The sequence below is a fragment of the Salminus brasiliensis genome, chromosome 22, assembly GCF_030463535.1.
Source record: "Salminus brasiliensis chromosome 22, fSalBra1.hap2, whole genome shotgun sequence".
Lineage (NCBI taxonomy): Eukaryota > Metazoa > Chordata > Actinopteri > Characiformes > Bryconidae > Salminus > Salminus brasiliensis.
In genome coordinates, this window is record NC_132899.1 from 26,811,385 (window position 1) to 26,834,627 (window position 23,243).

The following is a 23,243-nucleotide window of genomic DNA, read 5'->3' on the forward strand; positions in this document are numbered from 1 at the left end:
TGTAATGTCACAAAGCAGAGAGAGAGAGAGAGAGAGAGAGAGAGAGAGAGAAGGGGGTCAAAGAGTGTATATACAGTTTGGTGGATGGTTTCTACCAGTAGTAGTTGGCTAGTTTCCCTTCCTCTCTCTCTATTTTCATACTTTATATTTTGCATGTGAATGTAAATATTTTCGAAGCTACTGGCAACGTGTAAACTGTCAGATAGATTTGGACACAGTAGGTGGCAGCAATCAGCAGGCCTTCTAGTGTTCAACAGTGCGGTTTTGAAGCTATACGAGGGAGAAATCGAGTTGAAGAGAAGAGGTAGGGGAACATAATGTTTGGCATTAGTCGTGGCTTGAATTTATATTAACGTCCACTGTGGAGATGTTCAAGTAGCCTACCTTTCGGATGTAGTTGTGATTAGACAGATGACGGTTGTACGAAGCGTGGGGACGTTTACTGGACAAAACGCACAGTTAACACAAGCCAACTCTGTGTTCGCTCTGCTCTGAATCGAAATGAATGAATCGACTTAACGATAATGCTCCACAAAAGATGGTGACGTCTGTAAACGTCGGACACCCAGGCCTCCTCGTCTCTTTCGCCTTTCTCATTCGCCTTTTCAATGTGTGCCTGTAGACTATAGCCGTGTAAACGGATTTACAAAAGTAAGTGAATGTGTGCCTGCCGCTTGTCCCCGGCTTGGGCGGCGCCGCTGCCATGAAGAAAGCCCCAGGCGAAGAGCCGAGCAGGGAGCTGTTCGAGGCCTGCAGGAGCGGAGATCTGCAGCGTGTCAAAAAGCTCCTTAACGCCGCCAACGTGAATAACAGAGACACAGCGGGTAGAAAGTCCACCCCGCTCCATTTCGCTGCTGGTGAGTATTATCTGTTTGCATTAGCCCGTTAACATCTCCATAGACCCATAAAACAGCGAGTAAATAAATAACAGCGCGTGCCAGACAAAAGCGCCTCACACGCCTCCTTGTTGTTGATTCCCTAATAGACAGACATACAGATACAGACGGCAGTTTAAGGAATCGACTAAGCGGTTTTGTAATACTGTAACAAGGATGTAATGCATCTGTAAGCAAAAAGTAAATTTTATTGATTTATCACACGATCGTTAGATTGACGAATCGGGAGTGTTTCGTACATTCTGAATCTAAACGGTGTCCAAATTATTTCATAAATCTGTGTTTTTCAAGCGGACAAGTGAAATCCGAATGTGAAGTTAATGTTAGGTGTAATCAGGATTGGATTGGACTGGATTGGTCACTTCAGCTCGTTGCTGTGGCACGTCAACACGCCTACCCCATGAGTCAAAGTAATACTAGTCTGTAAACAAATACAAGTAAACAGGGGAACTGCATTTTTTTTGCGCAGAGCACAATGACTTTTACATCTCTTAATCAGATTTTACATCTCTTAATTTAATTAGTCATGGGTGGAGTACAAACATGGAGTACAAAAACGTTTAGACTCACGTTACTTCGAATCTCGATAGAAAGGAGTGTATCACAGTTAGGCTTAGGCTTAAAACATAGCTAAATCAGTGTCTTAATCAGTGTTCTAATAATTGACCATCGTTGGGAAACAAAATCAGCAAATACAAATTTAATTCAATATTGAGACGCTGGCAGTGGTTTTCTATAAGTCTTATTTTACTGCGCCCACTTTTGAGAATTTGTTTCTATTTGTGTAGAATGTCTGGTCATTTAGTATCAAATGGTTTATGGTCACATCTTATCTTATTCAAAGTGAATGCAGTATGAAATTGGCTACTACTGTGGACACTGATCATAAAGTAGCTTGCCATGCTAACCTATTCCAACAACTTGTCAAAGCTTAATACTAATAATTAAACAGAAAACTATTGGATAGCGACTATTAATTTGAATGCACCAGCAGTGTCCAAGTACCATGTTGTTCAGCTCTGATGACCATGAGGGATCCACAAGATGAACACAAGTTCATAAGTTCTTATGTAATGTTATTCTTAAAGACAACAACTGGTGCATCAAAGAATATTTAAGTGAAAAGGTGAAAGAAGAAAATAAGTGGTTGGAAAAAAGGTTGTCTGGCCTGTATACAGCCTTATGCCATGCAGAACAGGCATGTGCTGGCCATACTGTGGAGAGGTTATGTAGCACGCAACTCAGATCGTTCCGTAATTCCTACTCTTGTAACTTGAGCCCACTTAAGTTTCAGTTCTGCCCAACACAGCAAAAGCATCTTAATAACAGCCTTCAGCAGAATGTTGCCTTCAAAAGATAGAAACTCCAAATAAATTCAAAGGCCTTGTGACCTTTTTATAAGATGTAGTCTAATTAAGAATAAAATAATAGATTAACAATAGTGAATAGTGTATGTAGTATAAAACGTTGTATAATATAGTAAATAAAATAATGAGTAGTGAATAGTATAATAATATAACAAGTAGTATGATACCATGTAGCTCTCAACACAATGGTAATTTCCTGAGATTCCCAGGTTTGAACTGTACAACGTTATGTATAGCCCTGGGCTGTACACGAATCAGGCTTCTTTTTGCTAGTATATGTCTGTGTGTCTGTATATGTATGTCTATGGTCACATCAATGATCTGATCATGTGACCTTGTAGTTTAGTTAAGCTTGTTTCTAGGTTTGCTTAAAAGTACAAAAGAGAATTAAATACATACATTTAATTCACAACAGTCAAGGAAAAACAAAAACACACTTTGCCTTTATTTGTTTAATGGACAAGGCATTTGTGAAACACACACAGATGGTTTATGTTCACTCAACTGTAGCATCATCCTGAACAGTTACATCAAGGGTGAGATTTTAAGGTGCTAAAATGGTCTCCTGTGTCACAGGTTTTGGCTACAAGGATGTTGTGGACTACCTACTGAAGCATGGGGCTGATGTTCATGCTCGTGATGACGGAGGCCTCATCTCTCTACACAATGCATGCTCCTTTGGCCATGCAGAGGTTGTCAGACATCTATTGCGGCACGGTGCTGATGTCAACTCTAGAGACAACTGGAACTACACCCCTCTTCACGAGGCTGCTATCAAAGGCAAAATCGATGTCTGCATAGGTAAAATGCTGTAATTTTTTGTACCAAGTAACAAAATTATTCTTGGTTCCATGTCCTGCAATCCAGGGCTCCTGCCTTTATCCTCACCTACTTATTGAGTTCTAAAAAGGGACTCCAATGTGGTTTCTGAAACATTCATTATTAGTGTTCATTTATTATTCGGTTATTTAGATAAATGACATGAAACTTTGACATGGCTGCCACTAATATATGCTTGGATGTATTACAATTTTTGTTTGTTTGTTTACAAATTTCTTTTGTATTTTGTGACGGCCTGAATTTTGGAACCCATGAACATCAAGTTCTTAAGATGTTTTACTGTCTTTACTGCACCCACCTTTAGTTGTTTGTGGGCTTTTTACCTTTAGATTTGCCTTTAGTAGCTGTTAGATTGTGTTAAGGTGACTGACTTGGTCATTTAAGAGCATTCCATTTCTTTGTTCCTTACATGGAATATTTTGGATCATTATCCATCTGTACTGAAATCATTCTAAAAATTAGCCAATAGTATAGCTCCATATACTTCAGAATTCATCCTGCTACTTCTACCAGCAGTCTCATTATCAATAAACACCATTTCCCTTAGTTTCATTAGTAGCTATACTTGCCCCTGCCGTAACTCATTTGACAGATAATGTGTGAAGTATGTTAGGATTAGGGCTGAAACGATTATTCAAGTAAGAAATATTCAAAATATTCAAATACTTTGTTTAATTCATGTTACCAAAATCCATATATTTTAAATGTCTCTGCTATCGTATTATTTCCACTTTGTGAAATGCACTTCTCCAAGAAGACTCTAAGCCTCTACAGCATATTTTTACAATTGCTAACTGATATAAACACTAGTGCTTGTGAGAACGTACAGTATTTGCAATTATTTGTAGCATGTATTATGATTCGATAGTGACTAGGCATGATAAGTAGCAAGACAGCAAACTGATAAGTTTAATTTCAAAACATGCCTTCCCCATACATAAGGTTTGCCAAAAGTATTCACTCACCCATCCAAATCATTGAATTCAGGTGTTCCAATCAATTCCATGGCCACAGGTGTATAAAATCAAGCATCTAGGCATGCAGACCGCTTCTTCAAACATTTGTGAAAGAATGGGTCGCTCTCAGGAGCTCAGTGAACTGTGGTACTGTAATGGGATGCCACCTGTGCAACAAGTCCAGTTGTGAAATGTCCTCGCTACTAAATATTGCAGTCAACAGTCAGCGGTATTAAAACAAAGTGGAAGCAATTGGGAAAGACAGCAAAAAGTGGTAGGCCACGTAAAATGGCCATGGGGTCCACGGATGCTGAGGTGCATTGTGCGCAAAGGTCGGCAATTTTCTACAGAGTCAATCATTACAAACCTCTGAAGTTTGATTGGGGGGGGGGATTATGGTGTGGAGTTGTTTTTTAGGAGTTGGGTTCGGCCCCTTAGTTCCACTGAAAGGAACTCTTAATGCTTCAGCATTCAGCAAGACATGGATGAGCAAGTTTGGTGTAGAAGAACTTGACTTGCCTATCCTGTCCTGACCTCAACCTGACAAGAACAAGGATTAAGAATGGGATGTCAAGTTCATATGTGTGCGCAGGTGAGCGAATACTTTTGGCAATATAGTGTAATAATAATAAACTGTGTGCACAATTTTTAGGCAAGTATTTTTGTTTATCACTAACTACAGTGCTCTCGGTTAATCCAAAATGTTAATAAACCTCAAACATCAATGTTTAAGAAAGTAAAAGATTTTTTGGAGTTTATCTATCAATTGTGCAGAATTATTACGCAGCTAAATGAAGAACACACATTTTCCCATCTCACTTTTTTATTTTTATCTGTTCAAGTGAGAATTATAAACAAACTCAAAACTTTCCAATAAACATTTCTGGCATATAAAAAAATAGTGGCATATAAACCACCCTTGTTTTCCATGCAGAGGAGTACTTGGATGCATGTGATGGACCATTGTCCTGCATAAAAAACATTGTGTTTTTGAAAGATGCAGACTACTTCCTGTACCACTACTTCCTGTACCACTGCTTAAAGTCTTCTAAAAACTAACAGTAGGCTTGGGAGTTAATTTTAAGCCTGTCTTCAACCCGAAAAGGTCCAACCAGCTCATATTTAGTGGGGCTTTGTGCCCATTACTGATCCAGCCACAAGCTCATCCATCTGGTCTGTCAAGAGTCACTCTCATTTCATCTGTCCGTAAAACCTTTGAAAAATCTGTCTTCAGATATTTTCTGGACCAGTCTAGACGCTTCAGCTTATGCATTTTGTTCAGTGGTGGTTGGGTTTCAGCCTTCCTTACCTTGCCCATGTCTCTGAGCACTGAAAATCACCTGCTATGCTATGCCTAAGAATGATAATATGGTCAAAATACTCACTTGCCTCATGTTCACACAGTGTAAATGCAACAGATGGACAAATTCATTTATGACTACATGAATGACTACATTCATTAGCATATATATATTTTCCTTTGGAGACAATTTCTTTTTGTACCTTTATACTTTTTTTTAAATTTATTCTTTATTCTCGGATGGGCTATTACAGGGGGTATACCCCTTTTGTCTTTTATTAAGATAAAACTGAGGACAATAGGCTTTTATCCAATTAAAATTATTGTTTGAATGAAAACCTTTTGTGAGAGACAACAGCCAACTGATTGCTCATTTTAAAATGTTAAGATCTTTTGTGTTGCTACATTGTTGTTTTAAAAAGACAAAAATATGATTTATCTGATTACTCAATAAATCGATGAAGAAAATCGTCAGAATATTGATTCCAAAAATATTGGATAGTTGTAGCACTACTTAGAAGAGAACCATGAACCATTCTTTTTTTTTTAATTGGTTAATTTGCAATAATATAATGAGCGAATAGGCCATACGTGGCCATAAAACTGCATAAAAATATGAAAATGAAGGGACTATGTAAATGATTGCTGTAATTCTTAAATGGTTAATGCAATATTTTTTTTGCCATCTTAAATTAAAGTATTAATGTAGTATTAGTTGTGGTAGAAGTCTGTGTGTACATTTCTAACATTCTCACTGGCCTATGCTCTGAGTTGACATTTGGCATGTGATGTGGCAGTGTTGCTACAGCATGGGGCTGAGCTAACTATTCGCAACACTGATGGGAGGACTGCGCTGGACCTGGCCGAGCCTTCTACCAGGGCTGTTCTGACTGGTGAATGACCAATGCTTCTCTTTCCTAATAATAAAAAATATCTTAAAGTGAAAATGGCCACAAGTAATGACTACTTCGATTAACAATATGCTTTTGATTTAATTAAGAAAGGAAAAGTGCTAGTTGGTTAATTTTGCTTAATATAGAACTTTTAAAGGTATGTTTATTTTTCACTTAACACTTAAGATACATAAATTTTTTTATTAATTAGCAAAATTCTAAAAACAATTAGTGTTTTTAAAAAGGTACATCCTTAAATGTTTTCTTAACCTTACAATAGCTTTACACTTGCCGTAAACAGAAAGAGTTCATAAGGTAAGTCTCAAAACTGATTAACTTAATTTAAGAATTACTGTCTAATTTAACAAGATTAAAATGGGGGATTGTCCTTGAAGTATGATTAGTTGTGTATGTTAGAAAAATAATGGATTTACACAGCACATTATCATATTATTATCCAAGTAGAATTTTATTAGTTTGGTTTGATTCTATTCTTCTATATAACTATTTTTATTCTTTAGAAGGTTTTTGTGGTTTTCTTCATGCCAACTCTATTTTTCTCACATAGGGGAGTACAGAAAGGATGAACTTCTTGAGAGTGCAAGGTAATGTGTCAGTAATGTGTCATTATGTGTAAACATGAATGAATACGTTTAGTTTTTGTTATGTGTGATGTTGAAATTCTAATTTATGGAAGTCATCTTGAGTTTCATGGCTTTCTTTCTCAGGAGTGGTAATGAGGAAAAACTAATGAGCCTTCTCACTCCTTTAAACGTGAACTGTCATGCCAGTGATGGAAGAAAGGTAATGTAAACCCATAAAACCTTACAAGCTTTTCACATTAAGGTTTAATACACTGCACAAAATTATATTTATTAATGACCACCTGACATAAAACTGGATGGGATATGAATTGATGTGCTGTTCAAATACATAGAAGGTGTGGTTGTAGCTTGGTGTGCTGTTAATAGCAGTTAGTAATAACGTTAGTAGCAGTTTTTGAAAATCCCAATTAATTAATTAGTAGATCCTTTTTAGCCATTGCTCTGCAGAACAAACAACATTTTAACTTCACATTTAACCCATTCATGGCAGTGATCACTTGCACTAATGGTTAGGGGCAGTGAGCACAAATGCACTGTGGCTAGCCACTTCAGCGCCTGGGGAGCAATTAAGTAATTAGCCTTGCTCAGGGACATCTTAGCCACAGGTATTGAGAGAAAAGCATTTATATATTATTTATTTTATTTATTATATACATATTGAAGGAAAGCACTTTTTCTTCACTCTCTCTGCCCCCACTTTCTGATGGTCCCATGCCTGTTTTCCTTACCTTTAGGCCACATTTGCCCGCCCATGCCTAACCATGTTTTCAATTTTCCTCAGAGGTAGTCTTAATTGTTTTGAACACATTTCTGCATGAATACAGAATTTATCACAGCAGAAAGAGATAGCAAGACACTCAGTTACAAAAAATGTAGATAAATAAATATGTATAATAGTGTAGCAATTCACAGGCTCAATTTTTTGAGTCAAGTATAAATCCAAAGTTTGTGCATTATGTGTTGTTGCTTTTTCATTTGAAATCTGTGGCATTTACTGCTTACTAGTGTGTTTTGTTTTCTTCCAGTCGACCCCTCTGCATCTGGCTGCTGGCTACAACCGAGTGAAGACAGTGCAGCTGTTGTTGGAACATGGAGCTGACGTCCATGCTAAAGACAAAGGGTATAGCCATGTGCCATTCAAAGCTACGACAATAAAGAGCCTCTCTTCCAATTTACCATACTCAACAAACTCGGGGATCGACTTTTTTTCCCCCCAGTGATCTTGTGCCTCTTCATAACGCCTGCTCATATGGACATTATGAAGTGACAGATTTTCTTCTGAAGGTGTGTGTTTTCCTTTCTGTGACATTTTAACATTTAACATTTTCTAAATGGTCAGGTAATAATCCTCTCCAATCTCTTTCCACCACCACAGGGTCCATGCCATTTGTTAAAATAAAATTTTCTTATGTTCTACATATTTCACAGTTCTGAATTAAAGTAGAAGGGAGACAGAATCTACTAATGTGTGTGATAGTGTGTCTTCATCACATGTGATCTCTCCAACAGAGACTCAAAGGCATGCACCCAAAATGTCATGTCCACCAAGAATCCCCCTCTTTCTCCTTGACCAATTTCTTAAAATATTTTTTTATCAAAGTATTTCACTTTTTGGTGACCACAAACACAACCTTTTGAAATGTTTTGTGGGTGTGAGTTTAAATTAAAAATTTTATTAAAATCACAACATATCTGAACTTGATTTATATCAATATCATCTTATACAATTACTAGAGTAATTGAACATGTTTTTTGTTTGTTTTAGAATGCCGTTTTAGAAATGGATACATACTGAAAACGAACTATTAAACTGAACTATTTGGTATTTTGTGCTATGTCAGAAACTGCATATGCAAGACTCATAACTGTCCTGTAATATATGACAATATTCTCAAATGTGCACGCAGCATATTCACTTTCTACTACATTTCCGATCCGATAGCATGGTGCCTGTGTGAACGCAATGGACTTGTGGCAGTTTACTCCTCTCCATGAAGCTGCATCCAAGAACCGGTTGGAGGTGTGTTCTTTGCTGCTTTGCCATGGAGCTGACCCCACCTTCCTCAACTGCCACAACATGAGTGCCATTGACCTGGCCCCTACCACACTGCTCAAAGAGCGCCTAGCCTGTAAGAGCTAACTGTAAGCGTTGTCATTATGCTCGTGGAATCAGGCTGAATGTGGTTTCATTTCAGTTTTGTTGAACATTCTTTCTGTGATCATTTTCCGTTTCTACAACCAAATGAATTGTGCTCACTTAAGGTCCTGAAACAGGATGAATTTTACATTTACAATTAAATAGGGTCTCAGTCTGTGATTGTTTTTCATATAGATGAGTTCCGAGGACATGCTTTGCTGCAGGCTGTCCGCAAGGCAGACTTCATGGACATTAAAAAGTCTCTTTCTTTGGAAACCATCAACTTCAAACATCCTCAAACCCACGAGTCTGCACTGGTAAAAGTATTAAAATATAGTATTACAGAGCTCTAAATAGAGATAAAGAGGTTCCTTAAAAACTGTTTTTAATTATAATTACATTATTCACAGCACTGTGCCACAGCCTCATCATATTCTAAGAGGAAGCAGATTTGTGAGATGCTGCTGAGGAAAGGAGCTAATGTGAATGACAAGACTGAAGAGTGAGCCATGCTTTTTGCCTCAACTTAACAACCTTAAAAGCTGTAATACTAAGGAACTTTTAGGTTCTTTTCCCTAAAAACCTGCTTGCAATAACACTTCTCTTTTCACTACAGCCTCCTGACACCTTTGCACCTCGCTGCTGAGAAGTCCCATAATGATGTCATTGAGTTGTTAATCAAGCATGGGGCCAAGGTAAGCATGGTATTAAATTTCCCCAAGCTTCAAAAATGTATATATATATTGTGATTATGCTTTTAATAAAGGCAACCAGTACAATTTTTTTACATTTATGTGCAATTACAGAAAGTACAGATACAGAGAAAGAATTACAGAGGCTCTTCTTTTGGGGTTGATATTATTATAATGCTAATTTTAAACATGATCGAATGTGAACTATTTAAACTATAACTATTAACTATATATTAGGCAGTAAGTGAACAGTCAGTTCTCAAGGATGTGTTGAAAGCAGTAAAAGTTATCAAGAGTGCTTTTGACATGATTTAAATTATGATGCCACAATGACTGGGTCAGAGTGGGTGTTATTAAAAATGGTTCAAGAAAGGAAATACCTGTAAACCAGCTACGGGGTCATGGTCACCTAAGGTTCGCTGATGCGATTCAGAGAGGCCCCAGCTCACCACTTACGTCTTGGTGTCAAATACCACAGGACACTTCAGAAGTCTTGTGGAGTCCGTGCCTCGAATGGTCAAATCTGTTGTGGCAGCACATAGGGGACCTACAGATTTAATCATAAAAAATCATAAGTAAATAAGCGTGACTCGCCCGAATGAACCATAGCTAACTAAAGTGAAATGATTAGTTGACTAAAACCGGGAACAACCGGGGAAAACCCCTCTCAGGGAAGTGTTAGGCTAAAAGCTAATCCTAGCTGACTGGGTTTAAGATTTGTTCATCTGTCACTGCACCGAAGGGACTGCAACTCTATCTGGTAGGAATAGAATTATTGCTGAGGCAGATCTGAAAACAATGCTGTGCAATGCAACTTCTTTGCAGTGACATAAACCAGCCAATCAGAACAGAGCTCATCAATAATTCATGGACCCACCATAAAAGGAAAACCAGTGTGTTTAATCTTGGGACAATTATTTTTTCCCCAAGCAAACTCGCATCCTTAATATATATAGATCAGATAACATTTTAAAATTGAGTGATTACACTTTGTTTTGATTTCTTTCTTTTTTATTTTTACAGGTGAACACTGTGGACAGTCAGGGTCAGACGCCGCTGCACCACGCAGCTCAGCGTGGTCACCTCCAGAGCTGCAGGCTGCTGATCAGCGCTGGCTGCGACCCCTGTATCATTTCTCTGCAGGGCTTCTCCCCAGCACAGCTTGCCAGTGAGAGTATCCAGGAGATTTTGCAGGGTAAAAAACATGCACAAAAATCCACATTTGGAAGTACACAAGAGTGGTGTATGAGTATGCTGATGATTTTAAAATAACCAGCAGTAAATGTCTGGAACACTAATAACGGCATTAAGATAATGCCTTTCATACATTTGAAATGCAGCTCAACATGCTTTATAGTATAGCATTTAAATTTAAATAGCTCAACACAACCACTATTATTATTAAGTGCTTTCACCAAGTTCAACATAAAGTGGCACTTTTAATGACTACTGCAGTCTCAGAATTGCTGTTATGACCTACTGCAAATGTGATGCATAGACAGACACCAGCTTCTGGCAGTGTTCCTAAGGAATCTTAGCCCATTCCCCATTGGCAGTGTCCTCCAGTTTACTAATATTCTTGGGTTTGCATGCTGCAACCACCTTCTTCAAATCCCACCAAAGATTGCCTTTGAGTTTCAAGTCAGAAAACTGTTCCAACCACTCCAGAATGTTAAAGGGCTTCTTCTGAAACAAAGACTTTTTTCGTTTCATTGCTCTGCAAAACAGAATGTTAAAACGTCTGTGGTGTATTTATATGTGGTGTATTTTTATTTAGTATATGCATTACTGTGCAATCTAAAACCTCAGTGCCTGCTGTCACCAAATCTTGCTGCTGGTCTTTTGCAGTCCCTCAGCAGTTATTGACTACTTAGGAATCTGGTGTCAGACAGTGATTGCTTCCTCATTCTGCCACATCTTGGTACCTGGTGTTCCTTCAACTGTAAACTTGTGATCTATGCTTCTAACTCTGTCTAGGAACATTCAGTGCCTTTGCTCTCTTTTTTGTATCCTTTTACTTGTTTGTGCAAGGCAATGATCTCTTCTCTGAACTTTTTGGACAGCTCTCTTGATTTTTTTCTACCATGCAGTTAAACATCGCAGTCAACAAACCCTTAGTCAGTGCAGGTATTTGTTGTGTTTTATTTCAGGCACGCCTGATTTAACTAATGAAGCCCTTGATTTGCCACCTGATTTGCAAATGTGTGCTCTTATGAGGGATTCTATTCAGGGGTTCGAATAATTCTGAAACTGCAGTAACAATAAAAGTGGCATTTTGTGTTGAATTTGGATAAATGTGTATATAAGTTGTATATTAGCATTATATTAGTTGTGTTGAGCTTTTTAATTGTTCTTGTTTGGATTGTTTTAATTTTGCTAATAATTCTAATTTGCAGTGGCGGTTGAATATATTTGATTGTAAATGAAGATTTCCTAAATTGTAAAGACAAGAAAATAATAACTTAAAATGTTTCGGAAAAATGTGCCGCTAGATCGAATAAAATACATTTTAAAAGGTAAAGGTGCACGTATTTGTCACTGTACAGTAAAATGTGTCCTCCGCATTTAACCCATCTGGTAGTGAACACACACTCATACACACACATGTGTTAGGGGCAGTGAGTACACACACACACCCAGACAACTCCAGTGCCCGGGGAGCAGAGAGGGTAAAGGGCCTTGCTCAAGGGCCCAACAGTGGCAGCTTGCCGAGCCCGGGAATCGAACCCACAACCCTGTTATCGATATCACGGCGCTCTAACCGCTGAGCCACCACTGCACTAATTTTATTTTAAAATTACTATATTATGGTAACTTCTGATTACTTTTTGTTACATTTGGATTACTTTTCTTTTTATTTAATTAGTGTTTATTAGTTTAGTGTCTACACAAAAGCATCTTTTGTCTCCATGAAACAAGCTCCTGTCTAATATAAAGAAAAACTCAAAATAAAGATGCTGCAAAGGGTTTTCTGAGGTATGTCATAGAAGCACCATTTTTGGTTCCATAAAGAGCCTTTTTGTAAAAGAAATGTATGTGTGTAAAGAAGTTAATGTCAAGGTTCTTTACCAGAACATTAGACAACACAGCATCCAGTCGTCAACTACGTTGCTTACTTGATTCCAAAAATCAATGGTAAGAGTAGGGACCTTTTGAGATTTTTGTTCCTGTTTGGAAAAAACATTCCTGGTTTTTTTTTTTTGGGGGGGGTGGTCTGTGTCTGTGGGGTCAACTGGTGTGCAATTTAAGATATTGGGTTGAGAGAGTGTGCAGCACGCAAATAGTGCAAAAAGTGATTATGCAATTTATGGTAGGGGGTGAAATCTAATATGTCCAGTGAAATGTCCTGTGTGAAATGTATGTGTAAGTAGACCTAGTTACTGTCTTGTCACAACATGGTTTTCTAGATGAATGAGATGCTGATATTGTCTGTTCTTCTCTGATAGAGGGAGTGTTTGTGGGAAACCCTGATACAGACAGGCAACTGCTGGATGCTTCAAAGTCAGGAGACCTGGAGACAGTCAAGGTAAAAAAAAAAAAATTGTCTCCCTCAACAACTGGATAAAATGTTTGAAGAGGACAGTTGACCGCTTGTCAACAATGAACAAGTCCATTGATTATCACTACAAAAATGTTTGGGTATTGTTCTGTTGTGAGTTGTTCATATTCATATTAGCATCGATCATAGATTTAATCTTCATTCCTCCTGCTTAAACTTAACATTAAACATTAATCTTTGGTTTTATTTACATTTTAAATATTTATTTTATGTCTATATCAGTAATATAGACACAAACTGAAAACTGAATTTGTTTGTGTTTACAGAAACTCTGCACACTGCAGAATGTTAATTGCAGGGATTTGGAAGGCCGACAGTCAACTCCGCTCCACTTTGCAGCTGGGTACAACCGTGTGGCTGTGGTGGACTATCTGCTGCAACATGGAGCTGATGTGCACGCTAAAGACAAAGGGTGAGATCTCTGTCTGTGTGCTTCTCCTTCTGTTTGTGTATTTTAACAGCCAAAACTGTAACTTATTACGTTATTGCTATCTATGAAGTTATTTACATCTTAGTTTTAAAGGCACAGCAAAATACAGTTTGTTTTATTCTAGAGGATAAAAGGCATACATGTTCTCTAATATGATGTCTGTCTAAGCGGCATTATTAGTTTGTTCCTTTTTTTTGTTTTTGGTACACCTGCTTTAGAGGCCTTGTGCCATTGCACAATGCCTGTTCTTACGGCCATTACGAGGTGGCTGAGCTGTTGGTCATCCATGGCGCAGTGATTAATGTGGCTGACCTGTGGAAATTCACACCTTTACACGAAGCTGCTGCCAAGGGCAAATATGAGATCTGCAAGCTCCTACTTCAGGTATGGGTATTTGTTTTGCACCCTCTAAATCAAAATCACCATAAAATGGACCACAAAAAAGGAAATGCTGAACAGTGTAATACCTTAAGGAAGCTGTGTATGTCTCCAGCATGGTGCAGATCCCACCAAGAGAAATCGTGATGGGAACACCCCACTGGACCTTGTGAACGAGAGTGACACCGATGTCCAGGATCTGCTCAAGGGCGGTGATGCGCTGTTGGAGGCCGCCAAGAAAGGCTGTCTATCCAGAGTCAAGAAGCTCTGTAGGCCAGACAATGTCAACTGCAGGGACTCACAGGGACGACTCTCCACACCGCTACATCTGGCAGGTTGGCAAATCTGGCACACAATGGGTCTGCCTCCTTCATGTGATGCAAATTCTGAAGTTTCTGATTTAGTCTTAATAAAATTATCCCAACACAACGTAGTAAATCTGAGAGTTAATGGTGCATCAAAGTGTTTGTTTAAAAAAATCACAGGTTTTAACCTCCAGCTTTGCTGTTGGTTTTTCATAGTAGCATGTAAATCAAGCAAGAAAAATGGGATGAATGCACTTTTTTTTTGTGTGTGTGTTTTGTTTTAATCAGCGAGTGAATTATGTGCTGACTTATTACTGTCATTTTGTGTCAGCTGGTTACAACGGTCTTGAGGTGGCAGAGTATTTGCTGCAGCATGGAGCAGAAGTGAACTTGCAGGACAAAGGGGGGCTTATTCCCTTACACAATGCTGCCTCCTATGGGGTAAGTGACATGCTTTTCACAGACACACGCTGAGAACCCAGTGGGTAACACTTACAAATACAAAGATTTTCTTTTGTGACTATTTTTATTGTAATAGTATAACATATTATTACAAAAAAAGGTAAATGTTGTAAAGTGTTTTTTGGCATGTACTTTTGTAAGGGCTTCTTCTACTTTTGAAAGTAACATGATTGTCAAACAAAGCTGTGTACTGCCAGGAGATGAATCAGTAAAGGTGTCATGGTCATATTAGTTTCTCTTTCCTGTCAGTGTATAGTGCTGCTGGTCAACTCAGGCAGACAAAATTAACAGAATTACTAAAATTTAAAATAATCTCAACTGCATGTATTTGTATATGGTTAAAGTGGTTCTTTGGGGCAGAAGAGTTACCCTTGTCTCCAAGAAGATTTCTAAAAACACAAAAGATCCCCGTAGATCATTATCACTGTGTCTACAGGCCGTCATGCTCATGTGATTCATTTCTGCCTATGCTTCATATGCACATTCAACTCAACCCTCTAAATCTTTCTGCAAATGCATGCATCTTGGGGAACATGAAGCTTTTATTAAACATTTTTAAACATATTTTTATCTGAATTTATATTTGAGTCTGAATTTCCTATAAACATTACCAAAAGCCTTGTAGGGTTAAACATACAAACCATTTTAAATCAAACCAATCAGATGTGATAACATTTTACATTCCAGACTTCAATGTAATGGGATTTTCTTAGGGTATTTTTGTCTGGGTTGATTTGAAATTTGCTGCAGATGGGCATATCAAGAAAAATGTGTCTTTGCACCAAGCATTTTAAAGGGCACTGTAACTATAAAATGTATTTTTAATGCCTCATCTAAATGTTAAATTGGTCACAAGGCTATGCTGCTCTTGGGAAAGTCTATATTTCATCTTTGAAAGTATGCAGCGTTTTAGTAATTATTGATTCTGTAACGCTGCTTTGTGACAACACCAATACAAATAAATTGCATTTAATTTAATTTGACTTACTTATTGCACAAAATTCACCAAACCTGTTGTCTCCACAGACTTGTCAATTTGAATTGAATTTTAAAGTCAGGGGACTTCATTTAAAAATTACTCCACACATCTTTGCTGATTAACTGCCTTTGAGCTTAAAAGGGTAACAGTGTACATTTGATTTTCACTAAATAATTGCTAAATTTGTTTTGCATGGGTGATGCAAAGTTCTGTGTATTCGCATACAAATATTCTACATGTTCACATGCAGTTTTGTGGGACTTGATCATGTTCAATGTTCATGTATTGTCTAAGAGCATGATACACATCATTAAGATAACAGTTCCATTTATTGTTATGCTCCACTGACCTGTGATGGAGACAGTAGCATCTCTATCCTTTGTATCCTATGTAACTCTGGTGACACAGATAGCATATTCGTGTAAAATCATTTGATGCTTCTCCACTGCCTCAGTCCATTTGACTGAGCCCAGGAGAAAGAGATGCCAATTCTTGTTAAATGTTGCTTGAACATGACTAAATGGATGCATTTGAACCAAACTGTGCAATCAAATAATCAATTCAGTCTTTGTGCAGTCACAATTATATTGTGGCCTTTCTACTCGTTGTGAGAGTTTACCTGCATACTGTTTGTGATCTGCGCCTGTGCTGATTGTTCTCACTGGCTCGTATTTATTCCTTATACATACAAGTGAAACAAATGATTTGGCTATCAATGTAGTTGTCATTTCTGTTTTTTTTTCAACTATAAAGCATGTTGTTGGTTTTATAGGTGGAAAACTATATTGCTTAAAGTTGTTGGCGGCATGTGCATGTTTGAGGCATAGAGTTTACATGATGCTAATTATTGGGTCATTAGCTTTCATTACTTCTTAGCCATGATTAATATAATTGTAAGTACCTGAAGGATACAGAACAAGACTTGTCAGATCGACTACATTAGGGGTAAGGGGTTAAATTGTGTAAAGTATTTTTTGACCAACTGTTAATCTCACCCCTTTCTTCATCTGTTGTTTTATCAACTGCAGGCAGATAATGTCTGTCCCTTGCTGACTGCAGCCATGCTACATGCCAAGCCGCAGATAATTAGTGTATCAGCCTCTGGTGATGTGGTGTCTTCCACCCTGTCTTCTAACTCCACACCCCATCCTTCCAGCTCCAGCATGGACCCACAGGCTTTTTGCGAGCTACAGGGGCTCTCTGGGGTTGAAGGGGCCATTGGAGTAGAGAAGCCCAAGGAAGGTGAGTCTTGTGAGGCATGTTTTAATTGTTTCTTTGTTTTTTTTTTCTGTTCCTGCTGGTTCATTGCTTTAGAGGAATAGTTCACAAGAATATATATGTACACTGTTTTGCCTTTATTTCAAATGTATGTGAAGAAATATTTAGTTTCTTAGGTTTTTCTTGATTCTTCTGTGATTTTGCTAACAAACTTGTAAATAATAAAACCATGCATGCCAAAATCACACACACTTCTAACTTGAGTTGTTAAGTAAAGGTTGCATGGATTAGTCAACTAATTCTTTAGTCTGCACTGTGGGTAAGGAGAAGTGTCCATTTTTAAAGTGTCCATTTTTTAAAATGTGTAAGTAGAGGGGGGAAAAATAGAAGCATACAGGAGGAGTGTCAAGGGGCCTGTGTACACATTGCATTAACTTTCGTTTTTATCTGGATATACTTTGACTGGATTACATTTACTGTTGTCATTAACATGCGTGATCAGCATGTTCAGATGATCCAATTTTACTTTACCATGTAAAAGCAACACATAAATCATTTCTGTATTTACTTCCTGTAAACAATGATTTCTCATTCCCTGCTCTGGAAGACTGTGAATAGTTTAGAAGAACAATGGGGATTCTACAACAGCATGGAACAAGTAATTGTTCTTGTATTCCTGTAACGGCTCTTTTAGAAAATGCGACAGGGTATTTAAACCACAAGGGATTCCAACTCTGTAATACTGCTCTAACCTACTAGGAAATAAGCGCAAAACACACAAGCATTAATATCCTTCTCTAAAACACTTATTGTTGACACGAAGTGCAGAAAAGAACTGCTTTCTATTGATGACTACTTGTCAACTATTTTTTATTAGATATAAGCTTTCATTGCTTGTTAGCCCCTATTTTTAATTCATCTCAATTAAGCTTGCCTATGTGGTTACTTACACTGTGTTTGCTTATGTGCTCCTTATATAAAATAAGGAGGTTTGTCTGAATTCTGAATTTAATTTAATTGCTTGTTATTTACCACATTAAGCAAGCTTTAGAGACCAACTTGGTCCATTATATTTGGGGAAAGTTTGGATGTTTCTATAGTACAAATATTTTTCTCTCTTTTCAGGTGTGGTTGTGGACTTGAATATTATTCAGTTCCTTCATAACCTTCGTCTAGAGCATCTACTGGAGATCTTTGACAGGGAACAGGTTTGTATACCCTTTTAGTGACTTTTTTGTATAATTAATGAAATAGACTTGGTTAATCATTAAGGCACATTTTTTAAACACCATTGCTGTTTAGGTCAAAAAAGCAATCATGGGATATGGTACTGATACTTTTTTTTTAACATTCTTCTTTCTCTTTGCCTGGTGGTCCTATCCTAAATTGTCCAATGCTATCCTGTTTAAAGATAACTCTGGATGTCCTGGTGGAAATGAGGCACAAAGAGTTGAAGGAGATAGGCATCAATGCTTATGGCCACAGGCACAAGATTATTAAAGGGATGGAGAGACTCATTAGTGACCTTCAGAGTAAGTGCTGATTTTGTTTTCACACAGAAATGGTTCTTTTTGAGACTTTTGCATATTCATCAAAGTTGCATAAAATCGAAAATTGGAACACACAGTTAAAAAGTACAAATTGCTCCACATCTCATTTATGGAACTGTTGAGGTGCACTGAATGATTGTGCAGAGGTCTTATGTTTCTGGAATACTGGTTAATTAGGTAAGCTATGTTTTGGGGGGGGTTTGGTCTGGTATTTATGTACTGAATTTGTAGCATAAAGCAAAAACATAGTACTATGTTACTATGACATGTAAGCATAGTTACTGTAGAACTTGGCTTTCTATCTGCACAATTAGTATAATCATAGTTGTATTTATGTGATTACTTTTATATTATAATTGTATTATTTTTTGCTATTTTGCTACTTATTGCTAATTAATGTGCTCCTTATATTAAAAGACTTAATAGACTTTGCAAGTCAAGCATTTATACATGCTTAAATTTATATGCACTCAACCAGATGTGAGTTTGTTTGTGCATCAGAGATGGTGAAATCAATGACACAACTGTAGTTCAGGTGTTTGAATTGGGAAAACTTCAATCAGTTACTGTGTACAACCCTGATGAATAAGGGCCATTGTGTGTAATTTATTTAAATGAAGCGCTTCTGTGACCTCCTTCAGGTTTGAAACCCTACTTGACCTTGAACACAGCCAACAGTGGAACTATATTGATCGACTTGGCCTTGGATGACAAGGAATTTCAGTCTGTTGAGGAGGAGGTGCACTGTTTTTCTTTTTCACAACTTGTGCAAAGTGTGAATTGATTGTGTTTAATCACTTCTGATTATATAATGGTCATCTTCATAAAGTGGTTTGCTTGAAAGACAACTTTAATCTTTTAAACCAACTTCCTGTTTTATATAAGCAGCCATTATATCAACTACATACTAAAATGCTAGGTTGATGCTGTATAATTTGACATGAATCATGCTGAGTATCTGAAATCTAAATGCTTTACACATGAGAATCATCATGCATGACTCAAAGGCCACTTTAAGGAACATTTGACCTCTTGCATTTCTGTTATCTCTAAATAGATGCAACGTACAATAAGAGAACATAGAGATGGAGGTCATGCTGGGGGAATTTTCAACAGATACAATATTGTGAAGGTAAAGTCAGATTCCTAATATTGCTGATTTTCTACCTATAACATTTAGGAAAGTCTTGTAATTACACATCTTGAAAGTTAAAACCTATACCTCGTAATAGATCCAGAAGGTGTGTAATGAGAAGCTGTGGGAGAGATACACCCATCGTAGAAAAGCTGTGTCTGAGGAGAACCACAACCATTCCAATGAACGCATGCTGTTTCATGGTGAGGGTTCTACAAGTTTGTTAAATGTTTTTGACAAATGTATGGTATTCTTTTTGTAACCCTAAATGTGGGCATTTTGGTGTCTTTTAGTTGTTGGAGTTTCCAGGCAAATGTAGCTTTCAGTCATGGAAGTGCATACACCATTTTAGCATTGTGAAAACGTAATCCTAAATTATAACACACTGAGAACATGAAGAGAATAATGTGCAAACATTCAATGCGATTTAAGGCAAGTGAGTGATTATTTGTGGATGCAGTCAGCATGATGCTAACTGATGAGGAAAAAATGTTTATCAAGCACAAAACGTTGGAAACCAGACTATGTCTTGGCTGATCAACTGTGTTTGTAGTAACGCTTTGAAGATCTCCAACCTCTATGTTTAGGTTTTAAATATCTAATGTTGGCCAAACTTGGGTTTTGTAGGTTCACCATTTGTAAATGCAATCATTCACAAAGGCTTTGATGAGAGGCATGCCTATATTGGAGGAATGTTTGGAGCTGGAATCTACTTTGCTGAGAACTCTTCCAAGAGTAACCAGTACGTCTATGGAATAGGAGGGGGCACAGGATGCCTTCTTCACAAAGACAGGTCATGCTACATGTGTCAGAGGTGAGATGTTTCTGTTTTTTCACCCACATGAGCCAAGTTTTAAAAATGTTTACAGACATTAAAGTTGTGTTTTATTATAATCAAAAGTACATTTCATTAATATTTAAATGTATTCATTAGTATTTTAGGTTGGGTCCAGCTGATTTTAAAAATTTTTCACAACTGATTCAAAGTCGGATATGTGCTCATGCATATAAATCAACCACGTGAATTATGAATATCAAAACAAGATTAAATCCCAATTTGTCTTTGCCATAGAGGAGCAGTGTTTTATTTTAAAATAAAATAAAATAAAAATAGATAAATAAATACATCTATAACCTTCATAATGTGCACAGGCCAAATGTATAAATGCCAACCAGTTTCTTTCAACAAGGAAATCTAACTAAGCAACAATGAGCTTACAACAAATTCAGAAACAGAATATGTTAAACATTAAAATAGTGTTCATCTTTAGGTTGTTTTTGCCTTTTGTTTTTTAATGTATATAATTTCTGTATATAAAGACATTTGGAAGATCAGACTTGGCCTGAGTGTTTTGATTCATTGCCTCCAGACACGTGTTATTTTGTCGTGTGACTCTGGGAAAATCCTTCCTGCAATTCAGTGCCATGAAGATAGCCCATTCTCCCCCAGGCCATCACTCAGTCTCTGGTAGGCCAAGTGTTTATGGCCTAGCACTGGCCGAGTATGTTATCTACAGAGGAGAGCAGGTACCCGATTCTTTGAGTTCATTCACAATGATCAGTTAACAGTTTTCTTTCTGTTTTTGCAGACATAATGTACACGTTACAATTTATTTGTACCAGCATGAGTTACTTCATTATTAAAGATTAGGGAGCCCATTCAACCAGTAGCCATGCAAGCCCAAGCCATGAAATTATTTTGGAGCATGAGCAGATCCTTTCTTTTATTGTATTTTTCAGATATCTAATTGCCCAGCTATTCTTAACTCAAAAAGACACGCATGCAAATCTGTGTAAAAAATATATATATATATATATATATATATATATATATATATATATATATATTCTCACCTTGTGGCATTATGTTGTTCCTTCTAGGCTTATCCTGAATATTTAATTACCTATCAGATCATCAAACCACATGGGACTACTGAGTAGCATTGCAACTCCTGCGCAGATGCCAATTGCATGCACATACTTATTCATATTCTGTATAAAGCTTTTTTCTTTCATATTTTTCTACTACAGCCTGAATGTGTTCTTTATTACGTTACCGTGTTAGTAATTAACTCCTTTTATGTGTTTTATAAAACTGTAGCTAGTGGCTGGTTAGTACAATGCTTCATCCACTCAATCGCTAACACTGTAAATCATTAACTTTCAGGTTTAAATTTAAAACACATCACAACAGTGGCTTGTTTATTTTACAAAGATAACTGTATATTTATTTTTGTACAAGCATGTTAATTTATTTATATTTGTATTATAAGAGTTCTGTGCAAAGAGGATTACTTAACGTGTGTGCAATTTTCTTCCTGTTTTTTTTTTTTTTTTTCAATTGTGATACAGGGGTAATTTTAAAGATACTCCTGGTAAACACTACCAAATTAAATGAATTTGTTAACCAATTATTTCATTGAAAAGTATTGTCAATTGGATATCCTAACACTTTTATTTCTAAAAGAAAAGGAAATTAATAAAAAATGTAATCAAATAAAAATATTTTTTTCATAAAATTTTAATTCATGTCAAAATGCCTACACAGATTTGACCAAAAAAAAAAGAAAAATGTTTAATTTGTCCCAAAAACAGTGGATGGTCTGTTTTAGCAGCAGCAGATCTATTTGTTAGAAAAGACATAATAAACCTTGCCACTTTTATGCTTTCATTAATAATGTCTGTGGTGCACTTGTCTGTCATGCATGATAATTCATTGTAATGTCATGTTTGAGACTTGTTTTGCTTTGTGCTATGTTAGTATTCTAATGGGTAAGGAAATCAGAAAACACAATAATAAAACCTGAGTACCTGCGTGTTTCTGTTATAAAACTATAATTTTTTTACTGAATGGATGAAATAGTGCTGACGTTCCTCTCAGCATTGTATAGATTTAATGCATTTATATCTTGCATTTCAGTATTTCTGTTTGACAGATGTGAAATTTAACGTGGTCTTTAGCTGTTGTTGTCATGAAATGCACAAAAACTTATGACGTGTTGTGCATTTGGAGATGCTCTTCTGCTCACCACAGTTGTACAGAGTGGTTATCAGAGATTATTGTTCTGTCGACTCAAATCAGTCTGGCCCTTCTGTGTTGACATATCTGATTATCTGATTTCCTTCTGCAGAACTACTGCTTATTGCACCTTTAAACTCATTTGACTGTTGAAAAGCCCAGATCAGCAGTTATCAAAACGCTGAAAAATGAGAACATTTGCCTAAACCTGTTCACACATATTTAAATAATTGTTTTGCATTGCACTGCTGCCACACACTTGGCCAATTAGATAATTGCTTAAATAAGTAGGTGATCCTAATGAAGTGGTTGGTGAATATATAAATTATTTATAAATTGTTTTAACACTGCAATAACCCTTAATTAGCATCAAGATTTGTAGAATATATAGTCGCTGTCATTTAAAAGCTTGAAATATTTCCCCTTTTCACATCAAGTCTGGAAGTTGTTCTTTGCATTATATTTAAATGTACCATGCTCCAAAATGATTTGGAATAAAGTAGTTTTACATTGACGTCCATG

The 23,243-nt window shown here is 36.9% G+C and overlaps 1 protein-coding gene across 4 annotated transcripts; it reads left to right on the forward strand.

Moving 5' to 3' along the window:
* Positions 1 to 192: 192 nt before the first annotated feature.
* LOC140543643 (poly [ADP-ribose] polymerase tankyrase-2-like) lies at positions 193 to 22,520 on the forward strand. Of its 4 annotated transcripts, XM_072666751.1 has the most exons (26): positions 194 to 857; positions 2,840 to 3,064; positions 6,157 to 6,252; positions 6,821 to 6,857; positions 6,981 to 7,056; positions 7,883 to 7,977; positions 8,075 to 8,141; positions 8,800 to 8,986; positions 9,190 to 9,311; positions 9,405 to 9,496; positions 9,611 to 9,689; positions 10,710 to 10,881; positions 13,133 to 13,212; positions 13,512 to 13,657; positions 13,894 to 14,059; positions 14,169 to 14,388; positions 14,690 to 14,799; positions 16,828 to 17,041; positions 18,143 to 18,225; positions 18,429 to 18,549; positions 19,209 to 19,306; positions 19,625 to 19,699; positions 19,800 to 19,905; positions 20,330 to 20,516; positions 21,073 to 21,229; positions 21,584 to 22,520. In XM_072666751.1, exons 1-26 carry the CDS (start codon positions 704 to 706, stop codon positions 21,641 to 21,643), a joined length of 3,225 nt encoding a protein of 1,074 aa, XP_072522852.1. In that variant the 5' UTR covers positions 194 to 703; the 3' UTR covers positions 21,644 to 22,520. The 4 variants fall into 4 exon arrangements, with proteins under 4 accessions (XP_072522853.1, XP_072522852.1, XP_072522855.1 ...); XM_072666752.1 differs by lacking the exon at positions 21,073 to 21,229 and having other exon boundaries at positions 193 to 857; XM_072666754.1 differs by lacking the exons at positions 194 to 857; positions 2,840 to 3,064 and adding an exon at positions 6,533 to 6,567 and having other exon boundaries at positions 3,079 to 6,252.
* The last annotated feature ends 723 nt before the right edge of the window (positions 22,521 to 23,243 follow it).